The sequence below is a fragment of the Polyodon spathula genome, chromosome 18, assembly GCF_017654505.1.
Source record: "Polyodon spathula isolate WHYD16114869_AA chromosome 18, ASM1765450v1, whole genome shotgun sequence".
NCBI classification, from domain to species: domain Eukaryota; kingdom Metazoa; phylum Chordata; class Actinopteri; order Acipenseriformes; family Polyodontidae; genus Polyodon; species Polyodon spathula.
In genome coordinates, this window is record NC_054551.1 from 35,666,398 (window position 1) to 35,687,384 (window position 20,987).

The 20,987-nt window shown below is 40.1% G+C and overlaps 1 protein-coding gene across 1 annotated transcript; it reads left to right on the forward strand.

Annotated features, from left to right (window-relative positions):
• Window positions 1–14,015: 14,015 nt before the first annotated feature.
• LOC121330610 (forkhead box protein D3-like) lies at window positions 14,016–15,947 on the forward strand. Its single transcript, XM_041277247.1, has one exon. It carries the CDS (start codon window positions 14,339–14,341, stop codon window positions 15,452–15,454), a length of 1,116 nt encoding a protein of 371 aa, XP_041133181.1. The 5' UTR covers window positions 14,016–14,338; the 3' UTR covers window positions 15,455–15,947.
• The last annotated feature ends 5,040 nt before the right edge of the window (window positions 15,948–20,987 follow it).

The window sequence follows — 20,987 nt, forward strand, 5'->3', positions numbered from 1 at the left end:
CAGGTGTGCTGCTGCATCACAGTGAGAGACAGGGAGTGCAGTGTTATCAGGTGTGTGCTGCATCACAGTGAGAGACAGGGAGTGCAGTGTTATCAGGTGTGTGCTGCATCACAGTGAGAGACAGGGAGTGCAGTGTTATCAGGTGTGCAGCTGCATCACAGTGAGAGACAGGGAGTGCAGTGTTATCAGGTGTGTGCTGCATCACAGTGAGAGACAGGGAGTGCAGTGTTATCAGGTGTGCTGCTGCATCACAGTGAGAGACAGGGAGTGCAGTGTTATCAGGTGTGCTGCTGCATCACAGTGAGAGACAGGGAGTGCAGTGTTATCAGGTGTGCTGCTGCATCACAGTGAGAGACAGGGAGTGCAGTGTTATCAGGTGTGCTGCTGCATCACAGTGAGAGACAGGGAGTGCAGTGTTATCAGGTGTGTGCTGCATCACAGTGAGAGACAGGGACTGCAGTGTTATCAGGTGTGCAGCTGCATCACAGTGAGAGACAGGGAGTGCAGTGTTATCAGGTGTGCAGCTGCATCACAGTGAGAGACAGGGAGTGCAGTGTTATCAGGTGTGTGCTGCATCACAGTGAGAGACAGGGAGTGCAGTGTTATCAGGTGTGCAGCTGCATCACAGTGAGAGACAGGGAGTGCAGTGTTATCAGGTGTGCAGCTGCATCACAGTGAGAGACAGGGAGTGCAGTGTTATCAGGTGTGCAGCTGCATCACAGTGAGAGACAGGGAGTGCAGTGTTATCAGGTGTGTGCTGCATCACAGTGAGAGACAGGGAGTGCAGTGTTATCAGGTGTGCAGCTGCATCACAGTGAGAGACAGGGAGTGCAGTGTTATCAGGTGTGCTGCTGCATCACAGTGAGAGACAGGGAGTGCAGTGTTATCAGGTGTGCAGCTGCATCACAGTGAGAGACAGGGAGTGCAGTGTTATCAGGTGTGTGCTGCATCACAGTGAGAGACAGGGAGTGCAGTGTTATCAGGTGTGTGCTGCATCACAGTGAGAGACAGGGAGTGCAGTGTTATCAGGTGTGTGCTGCATCACAGTGAGAGACAGGGAGTGCAGTGTTATCAGGTGTGCTGCTGCATCACAGTGAGAGACAGGGAGTGCAGTGTTATCAGGTGTGTGCTGCATCACAGTGAGAGACAGGGAGTGCAGTGTTATCAGGTGTGTGCTGCATCACAGTGAGAGACAGGGAGTGCAGTGTTATCAGGTGTGTGCTGCATCACAGTGAGAGACAGGGAGTGCAGTGTTATCAGGTGTGTGCTGCATCACAGTGAGAGACAGGGAGTGCAGTGTTATCAGGTGTGCAGCTGCATCACAGTGAGAGACAGGGAGTGCAGTGTTATCAGGTGTGTGCTGCATCACAGTGAGAGACAGGGAGTGCAGTGTTATCAGGTGTGTGCTGCATCACAGTGAGAGACAGGGAGTGCAGTGTTATCAGGTGTGCAGCTGCATCACAGTGAGAGACAGGGAGTGCAGTGTTATCAGGTGTGTGCTGCATCACAGTGAGAGACAGGGAGTGCAGTGTTATCAGGTGTGCAGCTGCATCACAGTGAGAGACAGGGAGTGCAGTGTTATCAGGTGTGCTGCTGCATCACAGTGAGAGACAGGGAGTGCAGTGTTATCAGGTGTGTGCTGCATCACAGTGAGAGACAGGGAGTGCAGTGTTATCAGGTGTGTGCTGCATCACAGTGAGAGACAGGGAGTGCAGTGTTATCAGGTGTGTGCTGCATCACAGTGAGAGACAGGGAGTGCAGTGTTATCAGGTGTGCAGCTGCATCACAGTGAGAGACAGGGAGTGCAGTGTTATCAGGTGTGCAGCTGCATCACAGTGAGAGACAGGGAGTGCAGTGTTATCAGGTGTGTGCTGCATCACAGTGAGAGACAGGGAGTGCAGTGTTATCAGGTGTGCTGCTGCATCACAGTGAGAGACAGGGAGTGCAGTGTTATCAGGTGTGCAGCTGCATCACAGTGAGAGACAGGGAGTGCAGTGTTATCAGGTGTGCTGCTGCATCACAGTGAGAGACAGGGACTGCAGTGTTATCAGGTGTGCCACTGCTATCAGGTTTTCATTCATCAAGTTGTTTTGGGTTCATTGGGTTTAGAGGGTGAAGGATGTTTGGGGTAAAACATGGTGCTGGGAAACCCTGACAGGTTATTAAAAGGAGCCCTTCCCAATTGAGTGTAATTTCATGTGATATTATAGATATTTATGCCTTGATAGGCAGCAGCAGATTGTGTTGAGAGGTGGTCTCCCGTGCTTGTTGAAATCTGCCACGTTGTGAGATTACAAGATGCACTGATATAATTTTAACTCTGTTGCACATGGAGGAGCGAGTCCAAATAGGCAAGCTTCTCAAAATGAATCAAAATCCAGTTCAATAAATGTAATGTCATTTTCATTGGAGCATCCATTGAGATGATTGAATTTTCCAAAGAAAGCACTTTTTTTTTGTTTGTTTGTTTGTTTGTTTTTGATGCTCACTGATTTGTTTGAAAAATGGAAATGCATCAGTGTTTCAACAGAAGCCAGTGGAATGCATTCGCTTCATTAGGAGTTCATTAGAGAGACATGGTAAGTATCAGGTGTCACTGTTCTATCTAGCGAGTCGCTATCGTTTTACCCCTTCAGTGTCTTCGTGCAGCTTGTGAAGTTCTTACTGATCTGACACAGTAATGGCCATTGATCCAGGTCATGTCTTACCCAGGACCCAGGACCCAGGAACAAGCAAAGTGGATACAAGGCTCCAGTCAAGACAGAGGAGAGAGTGAGAAGATCCGCTTGTGCTTCACATGCCCCTGCCGTGTCAGCGGCCTCACGTTTGGGGTCAAAGTGAGTGACTGGGGTATTCCAAGAGAACAAGAAGCACAACAGCAGTGAGTACTGGACATTCATTCAGTGCAACAATGCTGAGCGAACTGAAAGCACAAAGCTAAGCCTTACATTGCTCGGAACGGCCTGTTCATGAGTATACAGACAAGCTATTTATAAGAAGGGCTCTTGTTTAAAACACATGCGTTACAATTGGGACCCAATAGGTATTGGGACTTTAACACCGTACAGTATATAACTAACACATAATAGACTGGTAAAGATTGCTGCTGATAATAATCTGACCCCACGCTGGATTGTGTCTAACACACTGGACACACTGGACACGCTGGACACCCTGGACACACTGGACACCCTGGACACACTGGACACACTGGACATGCTGGACACCCTGGACACACTGGACACCCTGGACACACTGGACACGTTGGACCACTGGACACCCAGGACACACTGGACACACTGGACACGCTGGACCACTGGACACCCTGGACACCCTGGACACACTGGACACACTGGACATGCTGGACACCCTGGACTCACTGGACACCCTGGACACGCTGGACATGCTGGACACCCTGGACACACTGGACACACGGACACCCTGGACACACTGGACGCGCTGGACCACTGGAAACCCAGGACACACTGGACACACTGGACACCCTGGACATGCTGGACACACTGGACACCCTGGACACACCGGATGCACTCAATTTTTTATATTATTATTATTATTATTATTATTATTGATTTCATTATCCAGGGTGACCTACAATTGTTACAAAATACCACAGTACAAAGTATTACGTTACAAAATATCACATTGTAAAATACAACACTGTAAAATATCACATAGTAAAATATCACATAGTAAAATATCACATTGTAAAATATCACATAGTAAAATATCACATAGTAAAATATCACATTGTAAAATATCACATAGTAAAATATCACATAGTAAAATATCATATAGTAAAATATCACATAGTAAAATATCACATTGTAAAATATCACATTGTAAAATATCACATTGTAAAATATCACATAGTAAAATACAACATTGTAAAATATCACATAGTAAAATATCACATAGTAAAATATCACATTGTAAAATATCACATTGTAAAATATCACATTGTATAATATCACATTGTAAAATATCACATTGTAAAATATCACATTGTAAAATACAACATTGTTAAATATCACATAGTAAAATATCACATTGTAAAATACAACACTGTTAAATATCACATAGTAAAATATCACATAGTAAAATATCACATTGTAAAATATCACATTGTAAAATATCACATTGTAAAATATCACATTGTAAAATATCACATAGTAAAATACCACATTGTAAAATACAACACTGTTAAATATCACATAGTAAAATATCACATTGTAAAATATCACATTGTAAAATATCACATAGTAAAATATCACATTGTAAAATCACATTGTAAAATATCACATTGTAAAATATCACATAGTAAAATATCACATTGTAAAATACAACACTGTAAATATCACATAGTAAAATATCACATAGTAAAATATCACATTGTAAAATATCACATAGTAAAATATCACATTGTAAAATACAACACTGTTAAATATCACATAGTAAAATATCACATTGTAAAATACAACACTGTTAAATATCACATAGTAAAATATCACATTGTAAAATACAACACTGTTAAATATCACATAGTAAAATATCACATTGTAAAATATCACATAGTATAATATCGCATTGTATAATATCGCATTGTATAATACCACATTTCAGACTCTCACATTAAAATAAGAGCAATTGTAAAGAACAATAAAATCAGTAGCAAAAGATCAAATTCAAAGAAGAGCAAACCAAATAAATAATTACCTGTAAGAATGGGTTCGACTAACAGCAGATAACTTCTATTGAACATATTTGCTTATATGAGTACAGTCCAGTAAGAGCAGTTCAATGATGCAAGTACTGGTACAATTGGGTGTCATGTAGTCCAGTATAGTGGAGAGCTGTGAGGTTTACAGATGCTGTCTGAACAGGTGTGTCTTGAGGAGGCATCGAAAGGTGGTCAGGGACTGGGAAGTTCTGATATCTGTGGGCAGGTCGTTGCACCAGTGAGGGGCCAGGGTGGAGAAGGAGCGGGCTCTGGAAGGGGGGGGGGGGGGGGGGGGGGGGTTGCGCCTAGTCTGCTGTAGCAGAGGAGCGGAGGAGACGAGAGGGGCTACAGGAAGCAATGATAGTCTAGAGACAGGGGGGAGCAGAAAGGTGAAGACAGCGATAGGAGAGTACAGGAGTTTTGAATTGAGTGCGAGCAGCGATATGGAGCCAGTGCAGAGAATTCTATAGTCATCACAAGGAACTGAAGGACAACAGAGATTGCCTTGATGAGAAGTGGTGGCTTCTGGTTTCATTAGATGATGAACCGAGATATCTCCCAATAAAAGCTTAACGTAAAAAAGAGGCAGTGTCGTCACATTGCGAAGTAGTTCCTGACGTCATAGGACTCCCTGGGTGGATGTTACTGTCAATGCGTGTAAACACTGCAATTCCAGTGCTCCCCTCGAACAAAGCAGCATTTGACTTGTCGTGTTGTATAGACCATAATTTATGCCATGTAAATCCGAAACTTTAACCGCATCTTTCAACAGATGCGATCTTCAATACTGTGACGCTTGGGATTATTGGGGTGCAAGTAAACTAACTGTTCAAGGAACAAAAAATATACAAGTATATGAAAAAAAACTATATACATTTAACATAGATATATAAAAATAGTGAAATACTCAAATTCATGAATTTCATTTGAGATTATATAAGTGGACTTTTTTTTCGTTTTTGTGCTAATGTCCACATTACTGCGAGAGAGAAAGAGAGAGAGAGAGAGAGAGAGAGAGAGAGAGAGAGATAATTTTTTTATGTATACAAAATGTTTAAATAATTTTAAAAATAATGTATTTGTCATTCTATACAGCTGAATGGGCTTTTAACCGCATTAAATAAATGCATTTATTAATCATTTAACCCGTTTGTGTACATACCAAAAAAAACATGTTTCCATTTCATATATATATATATATATATCTCAAAGACGAAAGTGATTTAATAATAAGCTACGTTCCGGCTTCTCATTATATATATATATAGTTCATTGTTATGGCGCTAATGCTGTCAGGAAGAAAGAATGTGAACTTTGGAGCCATTTGGAATGAACATTCTCTTCTGAGATCATCAACATTCTGGAATTTTCTTTAACAGATTACTTGTTTGTTTTTTTTTATCAAATTGTTAAAGTTTTGTTTATTTGTATTCAGCAGATGAAGGATTTATAGTCCGAAACGTCCTGATAATTGATTTGTAATCAATTATTCAACCTTTTTAAGTTGTACGTTTGAACTTTTTCTCAAACGTATATATATATTTAAAATATCATAATGATTTTTTTTTTTTTTTAATCAAATTGTTTTTTCAAACAAATCAAACATGTATCCGCGAATGATTGTAATCACGTTCAACGCTGGCGTCATTGTACGTTTGAACTTTTCTATATATATATATATATATATAGATATATATATATATATGTAGCGTCGCGTAACCACAATTAAACTACACTATGCGTGTATGGATTGTAATGAATAAATAACACGATAACGATATTGTATCATTTGAAAAGACCTGTCGATTGCACACACGCTTCATTAACTCTGTAAAATGATAACGAATATGTTTAAATGCAGCCATTGTTGCCAATAGTTTAGAGTGGAAAATGGCTTTGCTCTGTTGGGTACAGACGCGCCTGTGCTCGGCTGCACAGCACACGGCAAGAGGGCTCGGGGGCTGAAAGGGTATGCTGGCTCTTTAAAAACACAGTTTACAACAGGGCGAGGATCAAGCTATTTTATTATGGGTGGGTGGAGAGGACTTATTTAAAATTGTTTCAAATTGTTCATCCCTGGAATATACAGTAGTGTAGAGCTTTCCTTATCATCCCTGGAATATACAGTAGTGTATAGAGCTTTCCTTATCATCCCTGGAATATACAGTAGTGTATAGAGCTTTCCTTATCATCCCTGGAATATACAGTAGTGTAGAGCTTTCCTTATCATCCCTGGAATATACAGTAGTGTAGAGCTTTCCTTATCATCCCTGGAATATACAGTAGTGTAGAGCTTTCCTTATCATCCCTGGAATATACAGTAGTGTAGAGCTTTCCTTATCATCCCTGGAATATACAGTAGTGTATAGAGCTTTCCTTATCATCCCTGGAATATACAGTAGTGTATAGAGCTTTCCTTATCATCCCTGGAATATACAGTAGTGTAGAGCTTTCCTTATCATCCCTGGAATATACAGTAGTGTAGAGCTTTCCTTATCATCCCTGGAATATACAGTAGTGTAGAGCTTTCCTTATCATCCCTGGAATATACAGTAGTGTAGAGCTTTCCTTATCATCCCTGGAATATACAGTAGTGTAGAGCTTTCCTTATCATCCCTGGAATATACAGTAGTGTATAGAGCTTTCCTTATCATCCCTGGAATATACAGTAGTGTATAGAGCTTTCCTTATCATCCCTGGAATATACAGTAGTGTAGAGCTTTCCTTATCATCCCTGGAATATACAGTAGTGTAGAGCTTTCCTTATCATCCCTGGAATATACAGTAGTGTAGAGCTTTCCTTATCATTCCTGGAATATACAGTAGTGTATAGAGCTTTCCTTATCATCCCTGGAATATACAGTAGTGTAGAGCTTTCCTTATCATCCCTGGAATATACAGTAGTGTAGAGCTTTCCTTATCATCCCTGGAATATACAGTAGTGTATAGAGCTTTCCTTATCATTCCCGGGAATATACAGTAGTGTAGAGCTTTCCTTATCATTCCTGGAATATACAGTAGGTCTGTAGCTCTATCCTACATGCATACCTGTTACTTACTCATGCACACCTGACCAACTAAGATAGCTTTGTCCAACGTGAGGATACATTCTTTACGTTTGTTTTGGCAGCATCGCTTTTATGTATAGGAAGGTTATTATAAAATGTACCCATGTAGCATTCGTTTAGCGTGACATGATATGTTTCACAACATAAATGTATAGTGAATGAAAACCACACAGTGTGCAGCACGGCATCAGAATTCAATGACCCGTCAACAGGACAGTGAGAGAAACAAAATGGGAAAGGCTGAGCGCCAGACCTGCACTCAATTACAAACAATGATCACTGTGATACTGCAAAGCGCTGGAATACTGCGTCTTTATTATTATTATTATTATTATTATTATTATTATTATATTATTATTATTATTATTATTATTATTATTATTAATGTATGTGTTATTATTGTTATTATTATTATCATTACTATTATTATTATCATTATCATAAAGTCATACTATTATTAAATTTGCATATAACGATGAAATGTTTAGTCAAGTGAAACAAGTTTACATATGTATGACAAAGACTTAACTTCTTAGTAAAATCATTTAGCAGTCGATATAATGTATCTTGCCAGTACTGCTGTTAATAATAATATTATTATTAATAATATTATATAATTATTATTTATTATACAATTTACGTAATTATAATAGGGATAATGATGTTGTTGTAGTTTATATTATTATTATAGTATTATTATTATTATATGTTTCTTATATTATTTCTATGTAGCCTATTATTATATTGTTGTCGAATATTTCGAATATACAACAGCTTGTACGATTAAGACACATGCTAATTTACGATGTATGGATTTAAACGATACATGTATTAGAACGCTATAATTTTGCATAAAACTTACTTGATGAAAGTATAATTTTCATGATGTGTTTTATTTATTTATTTATTTTTTAAAGAATTAATTCAATGCACCAAATGAATTATTTGCAGACGAGGTATATATATATATATATATATATATATATATATATATAAACATACATACACACACACTCCATGACTTGTTCGTGTTCAGTTCACATCCTGTTCTTATTTATTCATATGGGGGTACCATATTAATGACGCTGTATTCAGGTATAGGCTGGGTGTCATTCATTCCCGATTGTATAAATGCGGTCAGTGATGTTGTTATTGAAACATACAGAATTGCGCGCCGCGTGTCCATCTGCGCTTAGCTCCGCGGCGGATCTGGTGCTGAGTCGCCTGCGTACAGGCCGTGCCGGACGGGTAAAAACGAGCAGTGTCGTCTTGTTTGACAGAAAGTTGCTGGGTGACAGAATGGCTTCTTCAGGGGGTGAAAGTGGCTAAAATAAAAAGAGCCGGAGCTGAGATCCTGAATTCTGGAGATCATTTAGATAGCCTGGAGGAACCGCGGAGACAAGATCACACAACATCGCATCAAACAGCTCTTTTTAAAAGCCGAATACTGTATGACGGGATCTTCCCATCAGCGATGAAAAGAACGACTTTCCAGAGAAAGGCACGTTTTGATTAAATCTGACATGCTGATAATTCCGCGCTGATGGAAAATAATTAACATAATAGCCGTAATTAAAAGCGCGCTAACAATGCCATTCATTTATCACACCATTTTACTAGCTTTCTGCCCCCAACTGCTCTCTCGTCGTTAATTAAATGAGCGACTTCTCATAAAGATGCTTGATTTCTCTAAACTGTGCATGCTGTCCTCATCGTTATTATAGTGCCTCTAAAAATATTATTCTCTGTGCAATGCCGAAAATGCATCTCGATCAGTAAAATTAGAATTGCGTTCATTTGGACATTTCGAAACGAGTCTATAATGGCCAGATTATCGGGAAGTAAAATAGAAGCAGTTTATTATAACCCGGTGGATAGGAAATGCATATTGAATATTGGAGAGAATGGAATACTGTCTCTGTGTATTAACACACGCGCTCTGTCTTATTAACGTGATCGATCTGCTTCCACACGGACAATATCATGGGACGGCCCATAATTCGAAAGAAGTTGATTGAAAAGAAAACTGACACAGCACAATTAAAACCAGTTGACCGCTGATATACATTGCAAACACAGTATATGAATATAAAGACATGCTTCTGTAACGGTACGGGGTTATTTATAAATTCTAAATGAAACGAAGACTACGTGTTTGCCCTAGATTTCCTCTCCTATCAGCTCTCCTCATCGATTCAAAGCAGCATTACACAGTCACTATAAATACAACAGAAAGTGATCCTGACACAGCCCGCTGATTCAAACAGCATTCTGCCTAATGACAAAAGGCTTTCTTAATCCAAGGGAGGTCACTTATTTACTGAAAGCAGGGAAGGGTTTAAAAAGATGAGACTGTCTGTCTCCGATTCCAGCTTCGCTCCTCTAAAGCGATTATATAAACGCGATTGTGGGTTTGCGGGTTCACATGCACAGCAACACCGCGTCCCTGCTTTCTGTATAAATATATTTCTACATGTGCTTTATTTTTTTGGTTTGCTGACGCTTGACCCGCCGCCGGCTTTGCTATGCGCTTGCTATTCTTTCCGACCTCGCTCGCGGCCCTGCACGGTCCTCTCCTGCACCGCCGTCACCTGCTCCTGTATTAAAGGTTCAATCTGGAAAGAGTGAATTTATTATTCTAAAAGGTTCTGTCGGACTAAGCCGTGCATGTGTGCTTACATTTCATTACCAGCCCGCATGCAGGCTATGAAACGCGATTATATATGAAGCTCCCCAAGATCAATAAGAAGACAGATTTTGTCTTCATTTTTTTTTTGTAACCACGTGCCGATCGGCTTGCGATCATCTTTTCATTTCAAACAGAATTTAGCTCTTCAATGGATACAACACGCCGAGCACCTATACACAGGACCTAAATATCCCGTGACACCTTGTTAATGTTTTACACATTCAAAGACTCATGGGACCTCATGAGATTTGTCCTGTATAACTAAAACTGGAACTAACCAACTAACGATAGATAGATAGATAGATAGATAGATAGATAGATAGATAGATAGATAGATAGATAGATAGATAGATAGATAGATAGATAGCGGTAGAGTTGCGGTTTGTTCAGGTCTGAACTCATCTGCTAAGTAGCCGCTATTGATATAAAGACAGACTTGCAGGTCAGATGGGGGTCTGCCTGAGCAAGAGATTAGCACAATACACCCCTAATCGGGGAACACGTTTCTTTTCACGCTAAGTACCATCATTAATGATATGATTTAATTAATCTGACTTTTATTGTGTCGGGGGAAAGGCGCATGAAAGCGGCCCGCGGCTTGCTTGCTTGCAGTTGTTCCCCCCCCCCCCTCCTCCTCCTTAGAGTGTGAAACGATCACTATAGAGAGGAGTGGGGAGAGGAGGGGTGTCGTTCAGGGTGCTGTCAAAATATTATCTGAACCACGCTCTGTTATATGCGTACTACTACTACTACTACTACTAATAATAATAATAATAATAATAATAATAATAATAATAATAATAATAATAATAATAATAAACTGAACGGTTTCAGAGGGGATTTTGTTTTTAAATCTAAAACTGAAAAATATAATTGCTGACATCTATTAGCATAAACATGGTACAAACACATTTTTATACAATAACATGTAAACACAAGGCGAGGAATGAGAGGAGTCCTCACACGATATTAAAATACACACTCATTATACAATATTATCATTGATAACATGTAACCCTGAAACACACGGCGAGGAATGAGAGGAATCCTCACACGATATTAAAATACACACTCATTATACAATATTATCATTGATAACATGTAACCCTGAAACACACGGCGAGGAATGAGAGGAATCCTCACACGATATTAAAATACACACTCATTATACAATATTATCATTGATAACATGTAACCCTGAAACACACGGCGAGGAATGAGAGGAATCCTCACACGATATTAAAATACACACTCATTATACAATATTATCATTGATAACATGTAACCCTGAAACACACGGCGAGGAATGAGAGGAATCCTCACACGATATTAAAATACACACTCATTATACAATATTATCATTGATAACATGTAACCCTGAAACACACGGCGAGGAATGAGAGGAATCCTCACACGATATTAAAATACACACTCATTATACAATATTATCATTGATAACATGTAACCCTGAAACACACGGCGAGGAATGAGAGGAATCCTCACACGATATTAAAACACAATCAGCATCCAGGACACAGGTCTGAAGCAGGAGCTATTGAACGGCTACATTACAATGACTCGTCGTGTATGTTCATTGTAGATTATTGGCTGGCAATTAGGAACTTCCTTTGTATGTTATAGTTACAGTATCCTTATTGTATTTACTTGCGCTAACAGGGACTGAGTGTTTTTGCATTAATAAAGTCTTGCTTTCTAAACCACGTTACTTTTTCTTTGATTTTTGTAGGAAATAAAATATTGCGTAATCCAGATTACACATTTTTTGTAATCTGATCACTTCTGGACACGTAGAGACGCTGCTTTGCTTTTCAAAGCTGCCCTGAAGTTTATTGGAAAGATGTGCGGGATAAAGCTCGTCGCGGTTAACTGCATTCCCAGCTCCTATCGCAAAGGCATCCACACGTTGTGTTAGTGCTAATAGAGGGGTGGAAAGAATAATTGATTCTGTTGTCAATTAAATATATTTTCATTACCGCGGGAGATCACTCGGCGCCCCGAATCAATAGGGAATTTGAAGTACTTGCTTTATAGTGGCACACACATATAAACGAATTGAGCAATTGTCTTTCTTTTCATAATAGAAATTGCATTTATGAGTGGCTTATATTCCCACATAATTAGAAAGAAAGAAAGAATGAAAGAAAGAAAGAATGATCTATGCAATCTCTACACAGCACTAAAAATAACACCCGCGTTACCCCGATAATATCAAAATAACGAATTCATTCATTTTAAACCCGTTATCGATTTATTAAAATACTCGATATGCCTGCCATATTATTATTATTATTATTATTATTATTATTATTATTATTATTATTATTATTATTGCGTGTCTCATAAATGGATAGCTATTTTCTGTGCTCAGTATTATTATTATTATTATTGTTATTATTATTATTATTATTATTATTATTATTATTGCGTGTCTCATAAATGGATAGCTATTTTCTGTGCTCAGTATTATTATTATTATTATTATTATGATGATGATGATGATGATGATGATGATGATGATGATGATGATGAAAATGAAAAGGGAAACAGCAGACCGTGTTGTGTTGTGCTCTCTTGATATTTGTTTCTCTGGATACCTCGCACAGAAGTGTTATTCATTTTAAACACAGTTCCCATACAACGCGCAGGAAATAGGAAGCGCTCAATATAGAGCTTTGACATCCTTTTCAATGAAACATCCTCGGACAGGACTTACCTTCAGTGCTGTGAATGGGCGCTTTGCATTCGCCCACATGCTCGCATTTCCTACTTTTTCATATGCTAACGTGTGCAATCATTAGGTCGTTAACACCTCTGCAAATCCAGCGAGCACTTCTTTATGCACGGCCCCGCTGTTTCTTCTTCTCCAGTAAATCGAACACATTTATCAATAGCTGGGTTTCCCTGTGTGTCAAAGTTCCCATGCAACTGATTCAACTGTAATACTCGTTTCCAGTCTCGAAGTCGTCATATTTACACGTCGCACCGTTTCAGTATTTCTGCAGCACTAACCCGTTCCAATAAGAAGTAATTTCCATTTGCGCATCGTGTAATAATTGCAGGACACGTTAAAGCGTCAATATTACATGACTCTATATATCTCTATCATTTTATTTACTCTTGTATTGTTTGAAAAGATCGTTGTTGGCATGACACATGGTACATAATTGAAGGCTACCGGTTTAATCAACTTGACTGTAGAGGTTTTCATTCGGCAGCTTTCATCAGTTTGTTTAAGCAAAGTTATAATAACGGATAAGACTGCTTTGTAGAATACTATTCACAGGATCGATTCCAGTGTGCTAAAGCGAGCAGCCCGCTTGTCTTTTTGCCCTGCTCTCGGGTGAATAATGCCGGGGTGCACTGGCAAGCCGCGTTACTGCTGTCCCTTTGTTGACAAATCCAGGAGACACCTCCGCTGTGCATGGGTAACAGTGGGGCGCCTGACGTCAGGTCCGCACGTGACGCCACTGATAGTATATCTTTAACTGAAAAGTAATCTATCAGGCATTCTTTAAACCGGCTTTAAAAAGCAGTGTCATCTTTGTTCCTCGTTCCGAATACAGTTTTTTGACACTTGGAAATACTGTTTGCAGGGGGAGCTTCGTGAGAGAGAGGCAGACCGAATCACACAGCGCGCTGCTGGGCTCCTTCAACTTCAGACTCCCTGCAACTAACTTTATCAGTGCGTTTATTATTTTCTGAAGTTTAAGTTTCATTGGCTGGCCGTCCTGAACTGCATTTAGAATTCGTTGTCATCTGATCTGTCGGGATACGAGCAGGACGGGCCACGCACTTACCTTTGGTTGAGTAAAGCAAGCTGTGATGACCCTGTCTGGGAGCTGCACTGCCAACGGCATGTCTGGTCAGACGGTCCTCATAGCCGAAGATGTGGATATCGATGTGGTGGGAGAAGGTGATGACGGAGTGGAAAGGGACAGCGACTGCGAGAGCCAAGGGCTCCACGACCGCGGGGAAGAGGTGGAGGAGATCGGCGTGAAAGGGATGACCGGGAGCCCCTGCGAGAGCACCGCCGAGGCGCAGGACACCAAAGGGGACGGGCAGGATGGCGGGTCCGGCCCCATGCAAAACAAGCCCAAAAACAGCCTGGTGAAGCCCCCTTACTCTTATATCGCGCTCATAACCATGTCTATCCTCCAGAGCCCGCAGAAGAAGTTAACCCTCAGCGGCATCTGCGAGTTCATCAGCAACCGCTTCCCTTACTACAGAGAGAAGTTCCCCGCCTGGCAGAACTCCATCCGCCACAACCTGTCCCTCAACGACTGTTTCGTGAAGATCCCTCGGGAGCCCGGGAACCCTGGCAAGGGCAACTACTGGACCCTGGACCCGCAGTCTGAAGACATGTTCGACAACGGCAGCTTCCTCAGGAGGAGAAAACGCTTCAAGAGGCACCAGAGCGAGATTCTGAGAGAACAAACCGCGCTCATGATGCAAAGTTTTGGGGCGTACAGTCTCGGGGGTCCCTACGGCAGGCACTACGGAATTCACCCGGCCGCCTACACCCACCCCGCGGCTTTGCAGTACCCCTACATGCCCCCCATGGGTCCCATGCTTCCCCCGGCGGTCCCTCTCTTGCCCTCCACTGAACTCAACAGGAAAGCCTTCCACTCCCAGCTCAGCCCCAGCCTTCAGCTGCAACTGAGCAGCCTGAGTGCAGCAACCATAATCAAATCGGAGCCGTCTAGCAGACCCTCGTTTAGCATAGAGAACATTATTGGGGTCTCCAGCACGTCACCCAGTGCTCAGACTTTCCTGAGGCCCCCCGTCACCGTCCAGTCTGCCTTACTGAGCGCACAGCCGCTGTCCTTAACCCGGACCTCAGCTGCCGTAGCGCCCATATTCAGCGTTCCTACAAATTTAATTTCTGGACAATTCCTCCCCTCAGCGTCTGCAGCAGTATCCAAGTGGCCCGCTCCATGAGAGCGCCCGGGTTTACTGTGTAAAATAAACTGTACAGCCTGCTGTTCGGTACGCAGCACTGGACCGTGACTGCATACCTGTAGCCACTGTCATTAAAGCTTGAGCAGAAAAACACACAAGGAATGCGTTTGGACAGGTAAACATGTGTAAATATCTGTACAAAGAAACGGATCTACTTTTTGAAGTGTTCTGTTGTTGTTGTTGTTGTTGTTGTTGTTGTTGTTTTATTGTTTGAACGGTATAGCAGTTATTTCACTTCATTTGTTGTTGCTGAAGGTTCACTGCTGGTAATAAATGAAATGATAAAGAATGTTTTCTAACAAAAGAAAGAAACAAAGAAACAAAGAAATGCAAAAAAAAGCTGTCAGTGTTCTATTACAGCAGTGTGTTTATATGAATTGAAATCTATGTATTCTATGATATTGTGTTGTACACTGGATAACTTTGTTAATAAATCTGAACCCTCGCTCGCCCTGTGTGTGTGTGTGTGTGTGTGTGTGTGTGTGTGTGTGTGTGTGTGTGAGTGTGTGTGTGTGAGTGTGTGTGTGTGTGTGAGCGTGTGTGTGTGTGTGTGTGTGTGTGTGTGTGTGTGTGTGTGTGTGTGTGTGTGTGTGTGTGTGTGTGTGAGTGTGTGTGTGTGTGTGTGTGTGTGTGTGTGTGTGTGTGTGTGTGTGTGTGTGTGTGTGTGTGTGTGTGTGTGTGTGTGTGAGTGTGTGTGTGTGTGTGTGTGTGTGTGTGTGTGTGTGTGTGTGTGTGTGTGTGTGTGTTGTGTGTGTGTGTGTGTGTGTGTGTGTGTGTGTGTGTGTGTGTGTGTGTGTGTGTGTGTGTGTGTGTGTGTGTGTGTGTGTGAGTGTGTGTGTGTGTGTGAGTGTGTGTGTGTGTGTGTGTGTGTGTGTGTGTGTGTGTGTGTGTGTGTGTGTGTGTGTGTGTGTGTGTGTGTGTGTGTGTGTGTGTGTGTGTGTGTGTGTGAGTGTGTGTGTGTGTGTGTGTGTGTGTGTGTGTGTGTGAGTGTGTGTGTGTGTGTGTGTGTGTGTGTGTTGTTCGAAGCAGAGGACTCCTCCGGTATATTAATACAGGCCGGTGTTTCGCATTTAACATCCAGATGGTTACTTACATTATTAAATATTACTTACATTATTAAATATGTTATTTTGTTTTATGCAAAATGAAAAAAGAAATATGATTTTACTCCATACGTGTATCTATATATCTAAGCAATAATCGTTGGTTTATTATAAATATATGTATATAATGCAGCTCCAACGGAGAGTCATTTGTACAGAATAGGCCTATAAAACGATATTATTATTATTATTATTATTATTATTATTATTATTATTATTATTATTATTATTATGTGCCAGGTCATTTTAATAAAATACTATTCCTATCATGTTGTGCCCTTTGCTGAAACGAGCCCGAAATAGCATCCAGGAAGGGTAACAGCTGCACGCACCTGGACTAACTGATAGTCCGTCTAATCGGGGACTCGACAATCAAACACAGTGGGTTGCGTGGTATTCTTATTAGGTCAATATTAACAAAATAAAACTAAATAAATACAGTATTCTTGTAGTCGAGTTAAACATAAAATGATTCCTTTACCCACAGGCCTGCATGGACCTGAATTCAAATAAGAAAATATATCCAAATTAAAATCGTTAGTTCGCGTTTTAATAATGTAAATATGAAGCGAAAAAAAAATCTAATAAAACTTTTACATTCCGGTTTGATTAAAAAAATATTTAATTTATTAAATTACTCTTTGAATGTTTATTAAAAGCCCATCAATACAGATGGAATATACAATATAATACAATACAATACAATCATTATTTATACAGCGTCATTCATCAAAGGACCTGAAAGAGCTACACAGAGCACAATGAAGCAGCAGTGCAGATAAATACACATGAAAACAATATTATAATCTTGGGTTTAAAAAAGCCCATTTATAAAAACGAGTGCTTCATCTAGATTTAAATATACAATTAAAATACCCCGTATGAACAATGTCTTCTGAGATGTGAAATATCATTTTCTAATTAACTGAAGACGATGACTATAAGAAGGGTGTAAGAATAAAACCAGCTTGTTTTTACAAATCATTGATCGCTTACTGATTTATAAATGAGCATTTACAACAGAAACATATCAGACGAATAACTCTGAGCGATTATAAATGCTTCTTTCTGTTTTGTTGGTACCGAGATTCTCCGGTTCTGAACGGTCTGTCCATCTGGATAATTGGGGTGACTTGCATTACGCGTTGATATAATAAATAATTATTCTTATTGCGCTGCTGTAATTAATTATCGCAAATTAATAATAGCTATGCATGTTTTAAATCACGACTTGTATACATCCGTGTGTTATGCAGTGTTTGTTCATCTACTGCAATGGGCTGAAATTACTCTTGACAGTGTGGTAAATATTATCATGTGTCGGTAAACATTTATAACAAATAGCTTCAAATATAATATATAATGCATGATATTGGGGGGGGGGGGGGTTCTATAATGATGACATTTAAGAAGAGGAACTAAACATGAAGCAAGAAGAACAACGCGCTTTCTAATGAGAGCGCGTATCGAATATCACAAGCGACGGGCCCCAAGTTAGAGGTCCCTAAATGGCGAACCCATCCGATGCCCTTTTAACAAGGAAACCCAGAAAAGGCATGTGAACATGTTTATACTCTGGAGCTATAAAAGTAACACGTCGTTTCACAGTTGTGTCTGCTTAATCACTTTTACACAAACAGCAAATGGTAGACGAGGCTGCGCTCAGGGGTTACTGCTATATTTACCCGATACCCCTGGGAACACAGAAGCGGACTCTTCTGCAATTCAGTGTGAGGCTTAAGAAGCTGCTGAGCGCGGAGTTCTCAATGACACTGCATAACGGGGCGAGCCTTTACTCCTTCACAAATCCGGCTTGCGTTTCTCTGTGCATTGCTGCAATGCTGCTGTCAATGTAGCTAGACTGCACTGTCCACTAATGATTTACTACACGCAGCAGCATGGGCCGCTCTCTTTATTTATTTCAGTTTTAATTTAACAGGAAAGTTAATAAAGAAAAGCGTCGAAGATTATTTAAAATTACCAACAACAGACCAACATCATGGGAAAGATAAGGCTGCTGTAACCTTGCGTGAAAGCTATTTTTGAACTCAACTTGGTATATATATATATACATATATAATGAAAATATCAGTTTTACTGCCCCGTGTTTAGTTTTCCTTCTACACAGCTGAAGGACTTTGAAACGCCCTTTATTTGCTTAAAATTTTAATCATTTAAAACGCATTGTGTAATATACACGGATATATATATATATGTGTATGTGTATATATATAATATATCTATATATATATATACTATATATATATATATATATATATATATACACACACACACACACACACACACACACACACAGACACAGACACACAGATATATAATATATGCACAGAAATATGTTACAAGCGTTATTTGCTATTTTTACAAAATGTATTATATTTAAATCATGCAAGTATACCGCCCCTGTGTTACAAAGTATTTGTCACGAGATGGCGATTATAATATTACATTTTATACACATGTCATACACAGCAAGCACCGTGCAATATCAAATTGTACTCTAACGATATCTGCCAGTCCGTAAATGCATCTATAAGATAAAGCTTGTCAGAGAGAGGCGGTATCGTTATTGCATTATCCTACCGATTATGTGTGAATGGAAGACACTGAAATCGGTTGCATATAACCAGCTATATACTACACACTTTACGGGCGATGCTTATCTCTTGAATCTTATGTCTTGCAACTGCAGCTCCTGAAGATCGTCACTAGATGGCGTTTCGTAACACACACTCTTCCTGGTGAGCCACACTTCAAACAAGAAGACCCTTTAATAGGCTGCGCACACACGGTACATTGAGACGGGTTCGAGGGTATGGGATTGGGAACATATATAACGGCTTCCTGCGATGCCGCGTATTTGTTTTAGAGAAGGGAGAATGTGAAATTGTTTACATGCAAGTTGTTGTTTTTTTTCTTCTCCTCTGCAGGGTCTATTTTAAGGTCGGGCGGTGGGAAAGAGTTGACTCAGAGCAAGTGGCAAGGTTATAAGAGATCCCAGCTCTTTATATAACTGACGTCAAGTGCTAACCCTCCAGGGCTGGATGAGCAGTACAGCTGTATAGAAGAACCCCTGGGATAAGAATCCGATATCAAGTGCTGTATCGCCATTCCAACGTTACAGCACAGCGGGAAGGCGAAAGGGTGCGGTGACCGTGTGCCAAGTAGCGTTTAAAAAAAATACGGTTCCGAAAATAATTTAGACAAGCCCATTGGAAACAAAACTATTCGAATATGGAAATGCAATACAGGCAGTAGTAGTGGAGCGTTTGAATGCAATAGCACAGTACTGCGTGTTATCATTACGGGTATTGGTAATATTGTACAGTTTATTGTACAAGTGTGCAATAGTAACGGGGCATACACATTTCAGACTGTATTACTAATCGTTTTAGAAAATATTCCACACAGACGCCTAAATACACTGCATGTGTAAGCAGTGGTGTTTATACTAAGATTACCCATCAGAGTCAAGATTTAGCCAAATAAATATCCACTCCTGGTGGCGGATACATATAGTTTCAACCGATATGAACAGGAATAAGGGAGCGGACAAAAGACTGAATCAATGAAACATGGTCTTACATTACTGTGAGAAGACAGCTGTCTCAAAAAATGCAACATGTCAAAATGTATACAACATGTCAATTGATTTTGTGTAATATAATGAAATAATGGTTTTACTTTCCGACCAAACTTTCATTTTCAAAAACAATACAATATTGTATTCACAAAAAGGAAACAGTAAAGTGAGTTACATCTGTTTATTTCTGAACCACGGAGAGCACTATTGAGCTATAGGGCATTACACTGAATTTGCATTCAGAACTGGGCAGCATTCAGAACTGGGCAGAAACATGGCAAATGCCATTTAATAGAGAAAAGTGTAAGGTACTGCACGCAGGAAATAAAAATCTGCAATGTCTTCATCTAGACAATGTGGGGAAGCTATAAAAAAGGCCAACAAGATGCTCGGATACATTGTGAAAAGTGTTGAATTTAAATCAAGGGAAGTAATGTTAAAACTGTACAATGCATTCGCAAGACCTCATCTAGAATATTGTGTGCAGTTCTGGTCACCTCGCTACAAAAAGGATGTTGCTGCTCTAGAGAGAGCGACCAGAATTATTCTGGGTTTAAAAGGCATGTCATATGCAGACAGGCTAAAAGAATTGAATCTGTTCAGTCTTGAATAAAGAAGACTACGTGGCGACCTAATTCAAGCATTCAAAATTCTAAAAGGTATTGACAGTGTCGACCCAAGGGACTTTTTCAACCTGAAAAAAGAAACAAGGACCAGGGGTCACAAATGGAAATTAGACAAAGGGGCATTCAGAACAGAAAATAGGAGGCACTTTTTTACACAGAAAATTGTAGGAGTCTGGAACCAA